Raw genomic sequence first — 17,126 nt, forward strand, 5'->3', positions numbered from 1 at the left:
TATCGAGAAGTGGTGAGATATTCATGTCGATAGGAAGAGAGAGAATCTGTATTTGTATGTAAACAAAACAAGATTCTACGGATTAGAGGTGAACTGATGTGACTGAGTTAGAAAGAATGAGTATTATTGACATCAAATTTGTGCCCAAAACTCCTACAATGTGTCACAATAGATGATGTATGGTTTTCTTGACGGATATATAACATAAAAACCTCCAACTAATCGTTTTATGTTATTCCTTTTCTGTAAATCTCTTTCTTAACTTATTAATCAAAACGAGACGCTCTTTCTCACACTTTAAAATTCACATCTTGTTGTAGTGTATCTACCACCACAAAAATATAATTCCAATTCACTAGTATATAGCACATAACTCGATTCAGTGGCGGGGTACCTTTTCATAGATGTTGACATTGTCGATATAACTCTTCCCACACTGTCTTTTAATCTATTTTTAGTTCAAGTATGCATTAATTAATAGTTTAACGTTTTCCCCTTTTCTAACTCGTGAGAATGCTTAATTTCCCCAGACCTATTTAATAAACCAATTACTAAGATTTCCCGTATTCCCTAAAACGAAACATTTTACGGATATACTTTGCAAGATTTTTTCATAGCTATTATTGAGGAGCACAACGATTTTGTGTCACTTTGATGATTGTTCTCTCTCTTATGATTATTAAATATTGTGCCCTCTTTTATCCTTCCACTCGGCAACGATTTGAAATATGTATCGTTTTTCTTTAGTCTAAATTTGTCTTAGTTGTCTGATGTGGCCAAGGTCGCTCTCGCAAGGGATATGGTAAATAATCCAACGATTTTTAATATTAATGTAATCTTTAAGGGACTTTAATGTTGCTAACAGACCTGAAAATGATTTTAAAACTATAATTGAAAATGATATTAGCAACTATAATGTAAACGGGGGAGAAGTTTATAAGATTCTTCATGTCAATATTGTCTTCAAGCGATTACAAAGCTTTTTTAAAAATAAATATAAAACAATATTATACTAATTCGGATCCTTGAATTAAGATTATTCGTATCTATTCTTTCATTTCTGTAAAAATAAAAATATTCTAAACAAATACTTAACGTAATATTTTAGAATATTCTTCTATACTAACTATTATTTAACTTACTATTCAACACTACTTAAACTGTCACTTCTGACTACCTAACAAAATGAATCTAAATAAATACTTAACGTATAAGTAATTATTTAACATTATTACTTAACTTAATTATTACTTAAGGTAATGGTTATGGTGACCTAGGCTCATAGGAGCCATACGCTAAATTCTGATGAAAACACATGGAAAATTTAGAAAATAAAATAGCTAAAAAGAAAAAGAAAAAAACTCTAAAACAAAGCAAGCTAAAAGCAACGGTGTAAAAAGTCAAAAGAAAATCACATCGTGATAAAATAGTAATTGTAATCTATTACTTTAGACAACCTAACAGAATGAATTATTTTAGATGTTAATGTAAATGCTATAATGGATGCTTAAACCAGATTTATCAGTGGACATACTCGTACACTTTTATGCGTGCAAGAACAAATGGAGGAGTTTTCTGTGTGTACCAAGTGCAATACACACCAATCTACTCCAGACCATTTGCTCTACTGTTCAGATCTGGAGAACAGTGATCTCTTTGAAAATCCTGTGCTGGTTCATGGCTTTCTGTGGGTGAACGGTCTTCTGGACTGAATCAAGTGGAATAAGAAATAACTACATAGATGCTTGAATCTGCCGTGACTACCCAGGTCAAAATTCTTGATGGTCCCATCAAAACATTTTGATGGTTTATGTTGGTTTTAGTGCGATTCATGATGGCCTGACATTTAATGGTCACCATCATCCAACCTTTTCCATTTTGCGTTCATGGTTTTTGATATGCCAACAAACTTCCATCATTCCATGATGGAAAATGCTACTTTAATACTATGATAGTTACCATCAAGTGAAGTTTGATTCTCATGGACCAACAATCCATGATGATCGTTGATGGTCCATGATGGTTCCAACTATACATTTCCATGATAATTTAATGGGAATTCTTGATGGTTCTCAGGAAAATACCATAAAAACAATTTTTTTTTCATGATGGCCCATCAAAAATGAGTCAGAATTCCTACATTGGGGTGATGGTGGTTCATGGTCGTTTCAACATTTGATTCCTAAGATACTATGATGGAAATTTCTGATGGTTTAAAATGAACAAACCATCAAAACAAGTAACTATTCTTATGTTGGACCATCATAAATCAGTCCCAATTCCTACTTTGGGGTGATTGTTATTTATGTTGGTTACCATCAAAAATATAATGGTTCATGATGGAATTATTGATGTTTAACATCATGTCTTGGTCCATCACAGAGAAACCATCAAAAATTTCGACTTTGTAAACGTATTTTCGTTGGTTGTGGTGGAAAAATTTGGAGAGAGGGATACCAGCTCAGGCGCCGCCCACATCGTCTGATCGGGTCAAATTTACGTGGCCTTCTGCCACAGCAGACGACAGTAGATTTCAGAGAATAGATATGTTAGCGTTTTTATTTATTTTAAATGACATTGGGATGTTTGTGAATTTTGCCAGTTTGATCCCTAATAATTTTCACCGGTCACAAGTTTTTTTAGTTATAAAACATTGAATTTAAAAATAACTGATAATAATAATAATAACTGAATGTCCCATATTTCAAATTCTTCCCCTATATATACCGCGATTAAAAAAATTGCCCATAAAGCTTAGTAAGTTAGCATCTACGAATATGGCATTGTGCAAACATAATGCTGGCATTATGTCAGCTTGAATTAGAAACATTCTTGCAGAAATCCAATCCGAAGCTAATGACTAATAAACTTAAATGTACAAAAAAGTTTCCTGCGATTGCAATAAGCTTACCATTAGCTTCTACGATTTGTTGCGAACTAAATGGAAATGAATTATTGCATGTTCGTAAAATGTGCGATTTCTTAGGATGTTAGATGGCGATGAGAAGTAACTGTGTCATTTAAGTTTATTTAGTTCTGCAAATTGAAAAGGTTCTCAATTACTCGCTGATTAAAGGCCATCTAAGCTAACTGGGCAATCAAAGCTTTTAATAAAACTGCATCGCATTTTATTTAACTATTCCATAAATTAATACAGTTCCTTACTAAGCAATCTTTCATTAGCAATTTTATTCCAAAATTAGCTATAAATGCTTCTTACTTTAGTGTTGTATCAAATCTTAATGAAGCTGAATTCTCTGGGGAAAATTCCAGACTAAATTGATTAAGATAAAATGGAAAGTTCCTTTTTTTTTTTCCTCGAAGGGACGCTTTTTGTAAAGACTTCTGCGAAAAATCCCATAAACAGGGGAAAAAGTTCCGGGCTTGAGCTATTTAAACTAATGACTTTTCACATCTGAAAATGGCCGTTTAAACAACACTAAAGAAGGAAATAAAAAAAAAATTGTAATTTTGAAAAGGGATAAAAAAAAAATTCTAATGCAAAAATCGATTTGATTAGTTCTGTTCTTTCCTTTTTACACCTATATTCTATTTGTTTCGTGGTAACAAAGCAATTGCCACCGGGTTCTTTGAAAAGAATAAGACTGGTAGTTACAGTTAAAGTCAAGGGAAGAATTTTTCGGAGGCAATTTCCGGTGAAATGTGATTTTTTATTTTATTTATTTCAAACTTCCCGATACATTTTTTTTCGGGTGCCTTTGTTTTGTTTTAACATTTTATTCCGAAATATTTTTTCTTTCTCAAGCTTTTATCAAGTAGCGGAATTTTTTTATTTTTGGAGTCAACAATTTAAAGTTACAATATTCGAAGTGTCACTAAAAGAAAGAAAAATGAAAAAGATATTTTTTTTTTTCTACACCTCTTCCCACGTGGACAAAGCAAAGCAGATCGGGAGGCGATTTTTTTTCTTCTACGTGATTTCGCGTTGTAAGATTTCCAATGTGAATTTTTTTCTTTTCTTTTTTTTGGGGCATAAACAAGAAGTGCATTAATACCTTCTGTCTGTCAAAAGCTGCAATAAGCAACCTTTTTTTCCCCTTCCTTCTTTCGTTGCACCATCCTTTTCTTACTCTGCAATTTTTCAAAAGTAATGGTAAAAAAGCTGGAGAAAATATCAGATTCAACAAAAGAACACCAAAAGAGTGGAAATAATGGTGGGTAAAAAGCATCCAAAGAAAATTGTTTGTTCAACGGTTTTGTTTGTTTTATTTAGGAAATATGCAATGAATAACTGTGATTCTTTTTATTTCCTAATCCATTAAGCCCTTAACTATTAATTTGAATTATTGTTTGTTTTGTCTTCTTTAGTAGCTGTTAATAAAAATTAATTGTTTGCTGTTTATAAAAACGTTCTTATAAGTACACTCTCCGAAAAATAAACAGAAGTTATTTTTAGTAGATACTTTAATTCAGGATTCGATGTTAACATTAGTCCCGTTTGTCTGAGACCTAGCAGTTGATTGAAGGGATGTTCTCCTGCTTGGATTTTTGATTCCGAGATTTTTTTCCGTATTCTCTAAATTTATTTATTCATTTAAATTCACTGTATTTTTTTTAATATTCACTTTAACATACAGTGGAATCTTGATTTTACACATACTTTGATTTAACGAATTCTCCGATTTAACTAGTATTTTCTCTGTCCTGACAATAAGGATATTAAAATGCTCTCATTTAACGAATTTTTAGCTTTGATTTAACAAACAACATTCTCTGGAGAAAATAATTCTCACATAAAACTAAAACTTTGAATTTTTCACACTTAAAAATTTTGAATATTTCGCACCTTAATGAATCTCCATGTTCCCATAAAAATTTTAACTTCTGGGAGTACTGGATTGGAGATAGATCGTTCTCTGGTTTGGATCAAAATTATGATCTGTGGATGAATGAATGGACGTATGAATGCATCCTCCCTTTAAAACGGTCGTGACGTGTGGGTGTGGCAGAAGTTGAATTCTCGGCAATAGATGGCGCCACTGGAAAACGAACAATCACACCCCTTATGTCTTGCGACAAAAACAAAAGAAAACTAGTAGGTCATTGCTTACTTACGACTAGAACTAGTCACTCGGTCAATTTAATATGCATTTGTATTAAAGAAAAATATCACTTGTTACTGTAACTATTGTATTACTGGTTAAGAATTTGTTACGTATAAGTTTGCCATTCGAGAAAGGGACCGTACAATTATTACGTAAGCTCTTAAAAAGATTGATTTGATTATTTTTGAATGAATAAAAAATAAAATTAAAAGAAGCCCAAAAAATTTTACATGTAGGTGAAAGTTCATTTTAAATTTTGGTTTGTACAAAGTTATAAATTTTTTAAAAATTATTTCTAAAATTCTTAAAATTAGCAAAAAAAAAGTCACAATTGAAGCCAAAAGTTAAGAGGAGGTGGTGTGACTTTCTTAGATATAAGCGTGGGAGAGGGAGTAAATAGTTTGCTTATTTTTGCTGACAAAGGGTAAGGGGGAATTCAAAATTGTCAAAAGCGTGCTTACGTAATTGGCCCCTAATGCCGAATTGACAGTTTTTGTCCAAGTACTAGCATATTGCTTAAAAAAGTATACTATAGTTTGTCTACGGTAGGAACTCTCCTCTCCACAAAGTCTGAGGCTGTCTATTGCTATGGAAACGGAATAGTGCATTTCAGGGAGAGTTGCTTTTCTTTATTCTAGGGCTAACACAATAGACCGAGAAAAAAAAGATTCCTATTCTTTCGCCGACCGGAACCAAAACACTTTCCTAAACAGTGACCCCACATCCTACTTGAAATAGTTATACCTCGTTACCATAGTCACCGCTGCGGGTCCAGACGAATGGCTTGGGGAATTCTTACTTTAGACAAACTATAGATTGCCATATTTTTGTGTCTGCAGAGCGAGTGAAGCTGTCAATAAGGATTCTAGGGTTGGCGAGCCTTTGACAATAGATCAGTTATAAAACAATTAAGATACCATTTAACAAAAACATTTATGGATATTTTCTTAAATAAGTTACCGAATTAACTTATCCATTTAACTATAACTCAATCCATTTATATTACCTTAGAGAATCTAATATTTCGGTCATCGAAATACTTAATAGTTTTGCTGCGGCTAATTTCTCTAAATCCAAATTGCATATGCATTGAACCCGCATTGTAATAACTTAGATCGATTAAACGCAAACAAATCTATCCCCGAAATTCCGCATCATTTCGTTTACATAAAAAGAAAAACCCGAATTTGGAACCTTGCATATCATACACACCCGCATCGCCGTCCACAATCTTTGTTAAGACAGGGAAGAAAAACTCAACAAAAATCCCTTCTTTCCCTTCATTTTCCCCTCCTTTCGAATCCATCGAGTGCCCTTTTATTGTTGGCTTGTCTTTTTTTCCCCCCCAAAAAAAGTTATAAAAAGAAATGTTGAGTTTTCATGGTCCGTTGGCTTTATACCAGAGAGTATTAATATCGATTGATGGCAAAGAAACGTTCTAGCGAAATGCTGTTGGCTTCTTTTTTTTCTTTTTTTCTTCCTGCAACTTAGTCTGAAGTCGTTTTGTCCGGGTTCTGTTTACTTTTTCAAGGCAAATAGCCCCTGGATGAGATAGGAAAAGCATATTCTGCCCATCTTGTCTTGTTCCGTTGGAGCTGTTTGCATAGCAGCTGTACCTGCTATATCGTCTCAACGCTTTTTCTCGATACAGTGTAGGTAGTTTTTTTTCTCTCCCTATGAAATGTGTATTTGGTTTGCATCTTGAAAGAGTTTTGCTGGTGGGGCTTCTCGTACCTTATAGGACAGTTTTATCATATTATCCACCCTATATATATTTTCTTTTTTCTGCGTAGGTGGTTGATGGCTGGCACCTTTTTGTTCCATTTACTCGAAAGAATGGCATTGATCTAAAATAGACTTCTTTTTTTTTAAGAAGGGGAAAGTATTCATTTACCAGAGCTGTTGCTTACCTGAAAAAGATAAAAACAAACTAGTTTCATTTTATTTCTACCACTTAATTTTAACACGTTGAATGCCACTCTAATTTTACATGGTTTGCCCTTCTGGCCAAACGGTAAATAACTACAAACTAAATTTGCAAGTACTAGACAGATTTTGCTAGTTTTTTAAAAGGTTTAACATGACATATCTGAAGAAAGTTGTGAATTGTATAAGCCTACGAATTGTTTAGGAATAGTTGTGGATAAAAATCTAAATTGAATTTATGAAACCAAGAATCACAATTAATTAAACTACCACTTTAAAATATTTATTCGCTGTCCGGAGCAAGTTGGCATCTCTGTGTAGATAAATAATACTATTTTTGTGTGTTCTATATTGCATTTATTTTTTCATACCCTTTTAGTAACGATAATAATATAAAAAAAGCTAAAAATGTACTTGAATTATGTGTTTCTAATAATCTTAGCTTCGTCGGTCCGTGGCGCTACGAACAAACTCAGTGCCGGTCACCGGTGACCTCCATGGCATTCAACGTGTTAAGCAACTTATATGTGAATTCCACTTTTCCCCCGGCCATTATAACATATGTATTTACTTACGACGAGTTTTAAAAGTTTTAAAATTTAGTAACAATCAGAAGAAGAATCTGAACCACTTAATACATTTGCTTGACTGCTAATTCGTCCGGATTTTCCGAAAGATTTTTGCTTTTAAAGTGATGAAGGAGTTAGACAAAAATATGGAGACACTACTATGCTAACTCTATTAGTCAGTGTTTTCATCGCAGAGAAAAAATGGGTGAGAATTTCTCACCCTTTCTCAAAAACAGGGTGAGATTTCAAAAAGTTAAGTGAGATTTCTAAAAATTAAAAAACAAAAACGTAAAGAGACATGAAAAAAATCATTTCTTTAATTATAATACATTTTTAATATCTTCTAATTTTTAAAGCATTGAATATTTTTGCTGCATCATCATATGGAAAATGTCCTATATCTACTTTTTCATCAGCTATTCTAATTAGGTAACTCAAATGCGTATTTGTTTCGTTTTGATCGTTTCTACCCACATTTGTTTCATTTTCATTTGTCCGTTTCGGAGTAGAAGATATTGCCTTTACAAGGTATTTGTCCATCTTGCATTAATGCGCAAAAAATTTGAACGTCTTACATGAAGAAACCTTACCTACAGTAAACACGTGGTTGCAGAGAAATGCGTTCTGAAAGAGGTTCGGAGGGATGGACTCTGTAGTTCTTAAAGATTCTGAACAATACTGGTAAACAGGGAAGCTAGATAATGGGGCAGATGTTGAAAATAATGAAAGATCCAGGAAGAAAAGTGAAACGGATTTCATTCTAATTGGCGCAATGAGAAATTTTTTTCAAAATGCGAGAAATTCGCGAATTTTGAAATTGGTTTATAGAATGCGCGAATTCCTCGCGGTAATCATTTTTTAATGCGAGAAAAGAAAAAAATATGCGAGATTCTCGCGTTCTCGCGCTGTAGATGCAAACAATCACTCTTTTAGCAGCAAATGTTGTCTAAGATTCACATGGAAAAACTTGTTGGCTTGATTTGAAAGATCGTGCTTGAACCTGTTTAGAAATGCTGGCATATTTCGTCTTGCAAAATTCGGATCGACCAAAATGGTGGAAGAGGAAGTTAAAAACTTCTTTCTAGTTTTAATGCTAGCAATTTTGAATTATTTCTATAGGATTGCAATATTTATATTAGAATACTTTTTTAATTTTTAGTGGTATTGAAAGCCCTGAACCTTAAAAAAAGCATCATATTATATTTGCCAAACTTCATTGGCAGCTAATTAATAATAACCGATATATTTGATTATTAATCAAATTCGTGCAATCTAGGGTCACTCTCGGAATTACTTCACTTTCAGGCCGTTTTTGTTTATCACAATTTATTTGTCTTCTTGTACTGTTGGGACAGGGACGCGCATTTCGAAATTTCACTATTTCCTGGATGCCCCCTGTTGGGGCGGGGCAGGGTTAAGCTCCCCTCATATTAATCATTACTGATAAATAGACCATAACATATACATAAATTTCTCCAAATTTTCAAGCTTTGCATATAGAGTCGACGGAAATTGTTTAGTAATATATTTGAATAATAATGGTATATCATAGTAGCATGCTAATGTCTTTGTTTTTATTTTCAGGTGGCCGTCTCCGATTAGAAAATGTGAAACCTGAAGTTGGCTACCATGCAATCGCGCGAGAAAACGGCAGAAATGTGGAAGTATCGCCAAGGATACGAGTCGTTGATGGTAAGTTCTCTATTTTTTTAATAGAATATGGCGAAACAAATTAGAGACATTAAAATACACAGCATGTAGAAAGTGGTGTCAAAATCTGCAATTTATTTATTTTTGTGCTTCATCTTACATATTATTATTATCAATAGTACATGGACAACTTTTCTTATTCTGATTGCGTAAAAAGCATTCATTACACATCTTAGCAAAACTTTAAATGCGTTTGGCCACTCATAATGCTTTTCAAATGTTTTTCGTTTTGCTTTCTACCTCTTGTTAATGGAGCTAGAAAGAGTGTTGAAAATTGCAATCGTTCGATTTTATGTTATAATTCAGTAACATAGAAGTATGAACGCCGAGAAATAACAACGCCATCTGTTGTAAAGTAGAAAACACCATCCATATTTATTCTGAGTTCTGCATTCGTGTATTACTTTCAATTAACAAGTTCAAACGTGTTGGAAAAATTTATTAACTGTTGACAAACACATCTTAAGACTATTGAAATTTTTTCAAAATTTAGCTTTCACTTTAGTTTAATAAAATTATGTTTTCTATTTTTACACCAATGAATATTTTCTTCACGTATATAATATTTTTTGTAGATATGATTATTTTAAACTATATATTCCCCATAGTTGTGTTTGTAGCTATCCTTATCCGGAAATATTTTTTATAGAAGTTTTAAAATAGGATGTAACGAGGATAATCGGATAGAAATTCTATAAATAAACTTATAAGACGTTCTAATATACCGAGTTGCGAAATGGCCTTACGTGCATATAAGAATGACTATCAAAACTTAAGATTATCTTCCAACTTCGTCTACTAAGCTCTTTTTTTTGGCCCATTTTATATTCTGGATTTCATCTATATATAAAACTTCAGTTTTAAATCTTGAACAGTAAAATTGGGTTGTAGATACTTATAAGACGTTCTATTATAAGCTTCATAAGTTTATTATTAACATTTTAACGTGCGGTTTTGTAAAATGACATTACGAGTTAGTAAGAATGACTATTTAAAACATAAGCTATCCGTTTACCATCACATTCTACTATAAAGTACCCTTTTTAGTCTTTCTTAAATTTCTAGTTTTGTCTTCAAGCTTCTGAAAATGATTTTGAAACAATTTGAAAACGATATCTGAAACGAAACTTAACTGAAAACGATTTGTTAGGTTTTTTAAGCCTATTTTGAAAATTTATGTTTAATTTTAATATTCCTCTTCTAGCTATACTAGTTCAGATCTTATACGACTTATTAATAATGTATTGTGCTGTGAAGTGGCATTACAAGCATTGAAAAATGGCTAACAAAACAGCTTCAACAAAGTATCCTATTGTTTCTTAAGACAAACGTATTTCATCGACTTTACACTCTCTCGCAAAAGTCACCTGGCTTTTATAAATCCAACGATAAGTACCATTCCTCGCCCAGTGAAACATGTCTCAGTTTCTACGAAATATTTTCTTCGGGAAAAGATCTTCCAGAAAATCCCCGTGCAAGTTAATCCATCTTTCTATCTTGACGTTAGACGTCTGTTGGGCCGGAACTCCGCCATTCGTCAACGTCTCATCTAGCTCTTCACACCTCAACGAGAGGGTCCAGAAGACAAGAAGCTAAAGATATCTCGTGGCGTCCCCTCTAACTGCCTCTGTTTGTCTTTCTCTGGATATCTTGTGTGTTTGAAAATGGCAAACCATGAAAATGGTCTTCCGGTTGAAAGTGGCGAAGGACAGCCGAGGAAGATCGATGCTCTTAAAGACTGAGTTAGAATAGTTTGTTCTATTTAGTGTTGCACTATTTTACGCCGTTCTGCTACAAAAGTTATTTGGTTACTTTAAAATACTCAATTGAAGCTATTCTTTGAAGTTTGTGAAATATCGTTTTTTAGCGAATGAATACTAATCTTCTCTGTTGTGATTTCGTAAGAGTTATTCTTTACTACAGTCAATTCGCTATAACTCGAAGTACGATAACTCGAATATTGCTATAACTCGATTTTTTTTATGAGGTCCCGACCCATTTATCTTCAATTTCATGTTAATTATTCTCGATTACTCGAATTTAACTCCCTTTAACTCGATTTTTTTTTGGATCTTTTAGAGCAAGAAAAAAAAACCTAGGAGCTGATATCTTGCCCCCTCCTTTGCAACACACACACAATGTCTTTCGCACTCTTCATGGAGAAGCTAAAGCTGTCCCTCTTGAAGTATGTGAACAGTGGTTAAATGAAACGTTACCAAATTTACTTCAAGGATACAGTTAAAATGATGTTTTCAATATTGATGAAATGGGTTTATTTTTTAAATGTCTTCCAAATAAGACTATGACGTTTAAGGATAAAAACTGCTCAGGGGGTAAAATGAGCAAGGAACGTTTGACTGTCCTAGTTAGTTGAAAGAAATGCGTCTGGGACAGAGAAATTGCCCTTACTTGTTATCGGAAAATACCGAAATCCCCGATGTTTCAAGAATGTAAAAATGTATCCTTTGGATTACAAGTCTAACAAAAAGTTTTGGATGACATCAGTTTTATTTGAAGAATATGTAAGAAAATTGGATCGGAAATTCTTCACTAAAAAAAGAAAAGTGATACTCTTTATGGATAAATTCACAGCGCATAGTGATCTACCTAATTTGAAAGCAGTAAACTTGCAGTCTCTCCCGCCAAACACAACAGCAAAGTTGCACCCGATGGACCAGGGTATCATAAAGTGCTTCAAACAGTCTTATCGTAAATGGCTTGTAGAAAAATGATCTTAAATATTGTAAGCATTTAGAAGATTTGTAATTAATAAGCATTAATTAAATAATCCGACAATATTTTGAAAGTCCAAAATCGAAACTAACGGTAAGTCGAACATCCGATATGTCGGAAGTTTTTCGTCAGTCCTATCAGATTCGAGTTATCGCGAATTCCCTGTATAAGGCTAAAGTTTTGTCAATTTCTACACTGCGCCATTGTGCAGATTTTGAAAATAACGCAAAACGTCAACATAAAGAAAAGCCACCGTTTTTTCCCCCCTCTAGTGAACAGCGTTTGTGATCAAATTCTCTTCTTCTCTGTTGTTATTTCGTAATAGTTATTCGTGACTATAAGTTTAAAATTTTGGTCATCTCTAGGCAGCCTCATTATGCTGATTGTGAAAATGGCGCAAAACGTCAACATAAAGAAAAGCCACCTTTCCCCCCCCCCTCTAGTGAACAGCGTTTGTGATCAAATTCTCTTCTTCTTTTTTGTGATTTCGTAATAGTTATTCGTGACTATAAATTTAAAATTTTGGCCATCTGTAGGCAGCCTCATAATGCTGATTTTGAAAATGGCGCAAAACGTCAACATAAAGAAAAGCAATTTTTATTTTATTTTTGTGATCAAATTTTATTCTTCTCCGTTGTGATTTCGTATAGTTATTCGTTACTAAAAGGTTAAAATTTTGCCCATCTCTAGGTAACGCCATTACGCTGATTTTAAAAATGGTGCAGAATGTCAACATAAAAAAAAAGTCACAATTTTTCTTTCTCTAATGAACAGCGTTTGTGATCAAATTTCTTTAATATTTAAACATGTTACTTCAACACTGCACAGTTTTCTCAAAAAAATATTCAAAAATTTAGACTTTTTGATTGATTTTAAGGATTAAGACGAGAAACAATATGCATTTCGTGACATCATTTAACTATTTCTGTTTGTTTTTCTCTGAATAGCTGTGTGTTGGAATGGCAAACTATGCATATGGTCTTCCGAATCGTTTAAAGACAGTTAGTTTGTTCTATTTAATGTCGTGCGATTTTATGTCGCCCTGTTGCAAAAGCTTTATAGTTGCTAAAAAAAAAAAAATACTTAAGACAATTCTCTGTAGGTCGTGAAGCATCGTTCTTTAGCAAATAACTGCTATTCTAAAAACTAATGTGAATTTGTTGATATTTATTGTTGACTACTGTTAGGTTAAAGTTTTGTCCATTTTAAGTTAGCTCCATTTGAACAGATTTTAAAAATGGCGCAAACTATCAATGTGCAGGGTTGCCACTCCACAGGGAGAACAGGAAAAATGCAGGGAATTATGAGTTTTTCTTTAGAAACTGGAAAAATGCAGGGAATTTTGTTTCTTATTTTCGTCTTTTAAGAAATGGTAACAATTTAAAGTGCAGTCTATGGGATATTTAGAGATGATATTTAAGCTGTATTATACTATTTAATTTACTATAGCATTATTTATTTTAAGTATGTTCAGTTGTTCCTTTTTTCTCTAAGTTTTTTCAGCAATTATAACTAGTCTAGTTTGCCCAATACAGCTCATATAAGAGCACTGTGATTGTGGTTTTCCTGTTAAAATATTGTGTATAATATGTACAGGGAAAACACAGAGAATTTTTTTTTTTCAGATTTGAGTGGCAACCCTGGGGAAGGAAAGGAACATTTTTTGAATTAAACCGTTTGCTATCAATTTTTTAAAATTATTAATAAGTTACAACATTGCTGCATAGTTTGGGTTTTAAAAATATGCAAAAATTAAATTTTTTTTTATTGATTTTAAGGGTGAATACAAAAAACTATAAATAATTTCTTAAAGTGTTCACAAAAATCAAGATTGACTGCGCACGTAATCCTCCTTATTTTGTTATCACTTTCTTCCCTTTTTGTGGCTTTTCATAGTTTCACATAATATATTCAGCTGTACAATAGGCTGTAGCGTTCTCTTAAGCAATTAAATAAAAAAGTTGTAAAATTGTAGCCTTCCTCGATTTTAAGGTGATATTTAAGTGATTATATTTAGTTCTAAAACAACATAAAATATTTTGGTATCTTTAAAAAAATTGATTACCTCTTTTTAATTTTTGATACGATGCTGTAGCCACTGGCTGTATTTTTAAAACATTAAAGGGACAGTGAATCATATTTTCATCAACTTTATTATTTATTCAGTGCAGACGAGAATGTTTATTTTTTCTAACGCTTCTATTTTATTAATTTTTTTTCAGGTGAAGTATGCAGTTTCACAATTACAAATAAACACCATGGTGAAATACCTTTCATGGTTCAGGTTGTGGACAAGGCGAAGGGTGAAGCCAAGTTAGTCGCCAAGAAAGCGCTAAATTGTGAAAAAAGAAAAGCTTATAAATTTGACATTGCTGCCGTTGGGTGTGATGGCCTCATGTCTGAGAAGTAAGTAAAAAATATGTACATCCAGTTATTCTAATTTTTTCCCGTTTTTTCTCTTTAAAAAACAAGCTCAATATTATTCTACCTATTCGAATGATAAATTGATACTTAAAACTTAACATAAGGGTTCACGTTAACATGGCGATATAGCGGCGATTGGCGCTAAATAATTATCAAATGTTGCCACAATCATTCGCGTGGACTAATATCGCTTGAAATAACTACTGCCTTGGTAAAATCGTGTTATTTAGTATACTGTTAATTCGGCTAATTACTCCTATGTAAACTGTAAATTATCGAAATAAAACTTTTTTAGTTATCCTATTTATCTCATATAGAACTTATGGTCAAAATTTTAGCTATCTAACTTAAGGGGGACAATTAGTGATAAGTCTGTAAGCGAATGAAAGCTTTGCCTTATTTTTATAAATATAGGACAATCCGTGAATCTAAGGTGAATCTAACGATGTTAAATGTGTTTTTTTAACAAAATATTTGTGATTTTGTAATTGATTCAAATTAAATACCGAAAATTTTGTCAGAAAAACATTAGAATTTTTACCTTGTAATATTTCATCCCCTTTATAATTTAAGATTGATATGATTAAGACTGATAATCATACTAAAATTATCGGGTTTTTATAATTGATACTCAATTGTACCAGTAACTGATATGCACTTGCATCAGTATTAGTTAGTAACTGATACTCAGTTGTATTAGTTAGTAACTGATACTCAGTTGTAATAGTTAGTAACTGATACTCTGTTTTATCAGTATTAGTTAGTAACTGATTCTCTGTTGTATCAGTATTTGTAACTGATACTCAGTTGCATCAGTATTAGTGACTAGGGGCCGTTCAAAAAGTACGTACACAAAAATGGAGAAATTTTAACCCCCTCCCCCCTTTGGTACATTACCGTACATAAGGTCTTACTCCCCCCCCTTAGAGTACGTACATTTTATTAGTCATAAAAATTAAAATAATTATGTTTTAAATAAATTTAAATATTTATTTAAGGCGTGAGTAGGAAGAAGTCAAATTTAAATTTGGTGTATGCCTATAATGTATGTACTTTGTATAATACCTCCTCCCTCCCCATTATACAAAACCGTACAGAATAGCAAATCCCCTCCCCCCCCTTCGGGATGTACTTACTTTTTGAACGGCCCCTAATACTCAGTTATATCAGTATTAATAACTAATACTCAGTTGTATCAGTTTTAGTTAGTAACTGATACTTCGTAGTATCAGTTAGTAACTGATACTCGGTTGTATTAGTTAGTAACTGATACTCAGTTGTATTAGGCAGTAACTGATTCTCAGTTCTTTTAGTTAGTAACTGATACTCAGTTGTAACAGTATTAGTGACGAATACTCAGTTGTATTAGTATTAATGACTAATACTTAGTTGTATCAGTTTGAGTTAGTAACTGATACTCAGTAGTATCAGTATTAGTTAGTAACTGATATTTTATTGAATCAATATTTATCAGTAACTGATTCTCATTTTTATCAGTATCAATCGGCTGCTGATGCAAAAGAAAAAAATGGGTACTCCAACTGTTCTCGGAACCCTCTCAATTCTTTTTTTTCTTTTTCTTGTTTCAGTGTTACCGTTCACCTCACAGTGGAAGACATGAATGAATACGCGCCTGAGTTCGTCCAAGAGACGTACAGCGCTGAAGCCGACGAGGACAGACTATACGACAAAATTGTGCAAGTCGAAGCCGATGACAACGATTGTTCTGCAAAATTCAGCGACATCTGCAAATACGAAATCCTCTCTCGAGATCAACCTTTCACTATCGACCAAGAAGGTGAGTCTTCAATAAATTTTTAGATTTTTAGGGAGGAAAAAAAAAAAAAAAAATTCTGTCTCAGATTTCGAATGAAGAAGATTTCAACTCAAATCTCTCCCCCCCCCCCCCAACTTTCGATGGAACATAAAAAAATATTGAAAAAGAAACAAGAAAAGTTTTTGCACGAATTTGTTAACTTTATCGGAATCATCGTGGTGATTCTGATTTATCTACTCTATCACTAAATTAGCTTTCTGATCCCTTTTTAAATATAGTACAGAACCCGTTATCCGGAAATCAGAAAACCGGAAAACCAAAAAACCGGAACGAAATTCGATAAATTTTCCCCCCTATTTTTAAAAAAAAATTTTTTTTTTCCTCGTAAGATTTTAGGATTTTTCTTTCTTTTTTGAAAGATGTTTACCCTAGCATCATTTTGTAAGTTGGGTTAACGATAAAAAAAAACGACTTTTTGTAGCGATTCAGAAAACCGGAAAAATCAGTTATCCGGAATAACGATGGTCCCGATGATTCCGGATAATCGGTTTCCTACTGTATTATTGCTACTGTTAGACATTGTCGAAATTTTAATGTCCTGATATAGCGTAAAAGGACCACGATATTTTTCCAATGTAATCGATTTATATTGGTCAATAGTTTCGTTACCCAAACGAAATTTATCAATGCCAATTATTAATGAAGTTTCCGATTGGGTTAGAAAAATCTCGAATTGTAAAGAAATTTGATTTTGGAAGGAAAAAAGCCAGGGAATAATGCAATTTTTGGCAATTTTGTAACAACCTTGAAAAATAACCACTTTTAAAACTGAACGTAGCAATAAGTAGTCAAAGAGGTTCAAAGTAAGTCTAATATCTATTTGTCTGTTATCTAATATCTATCTGCTTCGTGATCTTCTTG

General features: G+C 32.8%; 1 protein-coding gene across 1 annotated transcript in view; it reads left to right on the forward strand.

Moving 5' to 3' along the window:
• Window positions 1-17,126, forward strand: part of Cals (calsyntenin 1) — a 248,623-nt gene that overhangs the window by 149,396 nt on the left and 82,101 nt on the right. Inside the window, exons 2-4 of the mRNA XM_087151032.1 lie at window positions 9,146-9,253; window positions 14,227-14,410; window positions 16,018-16,226. Coding sequence (XP_087007158.1) covers window positions 9,146-9,253; window positions 14,227-14,410; window positions 16,018-16,226 — 501 coding nt within the window. The remainder of the gene's footprint in view (window positions 1-9,145; window positions 9,254-14,226; window positions 14,411-16,017; window positions 16,227-17,126) is intronic.

This window comes from Parasteatoda tepidariorum, chromosome 9, assembly GCF_982258835.1.
Source record: "Parasteatoda tepidariorum strain Cologne lab strain chromosome 9, Ptep-v5.0, whole genome shotgun sequence".
NCBI classification, from domain to species: domain Eukaryota; kingdom Metazoa; phylum Arthropoda; class Arachnida; order Araneae; family Theridiidae; genus Parasteatoda; species Parasteatoda tepidariorum.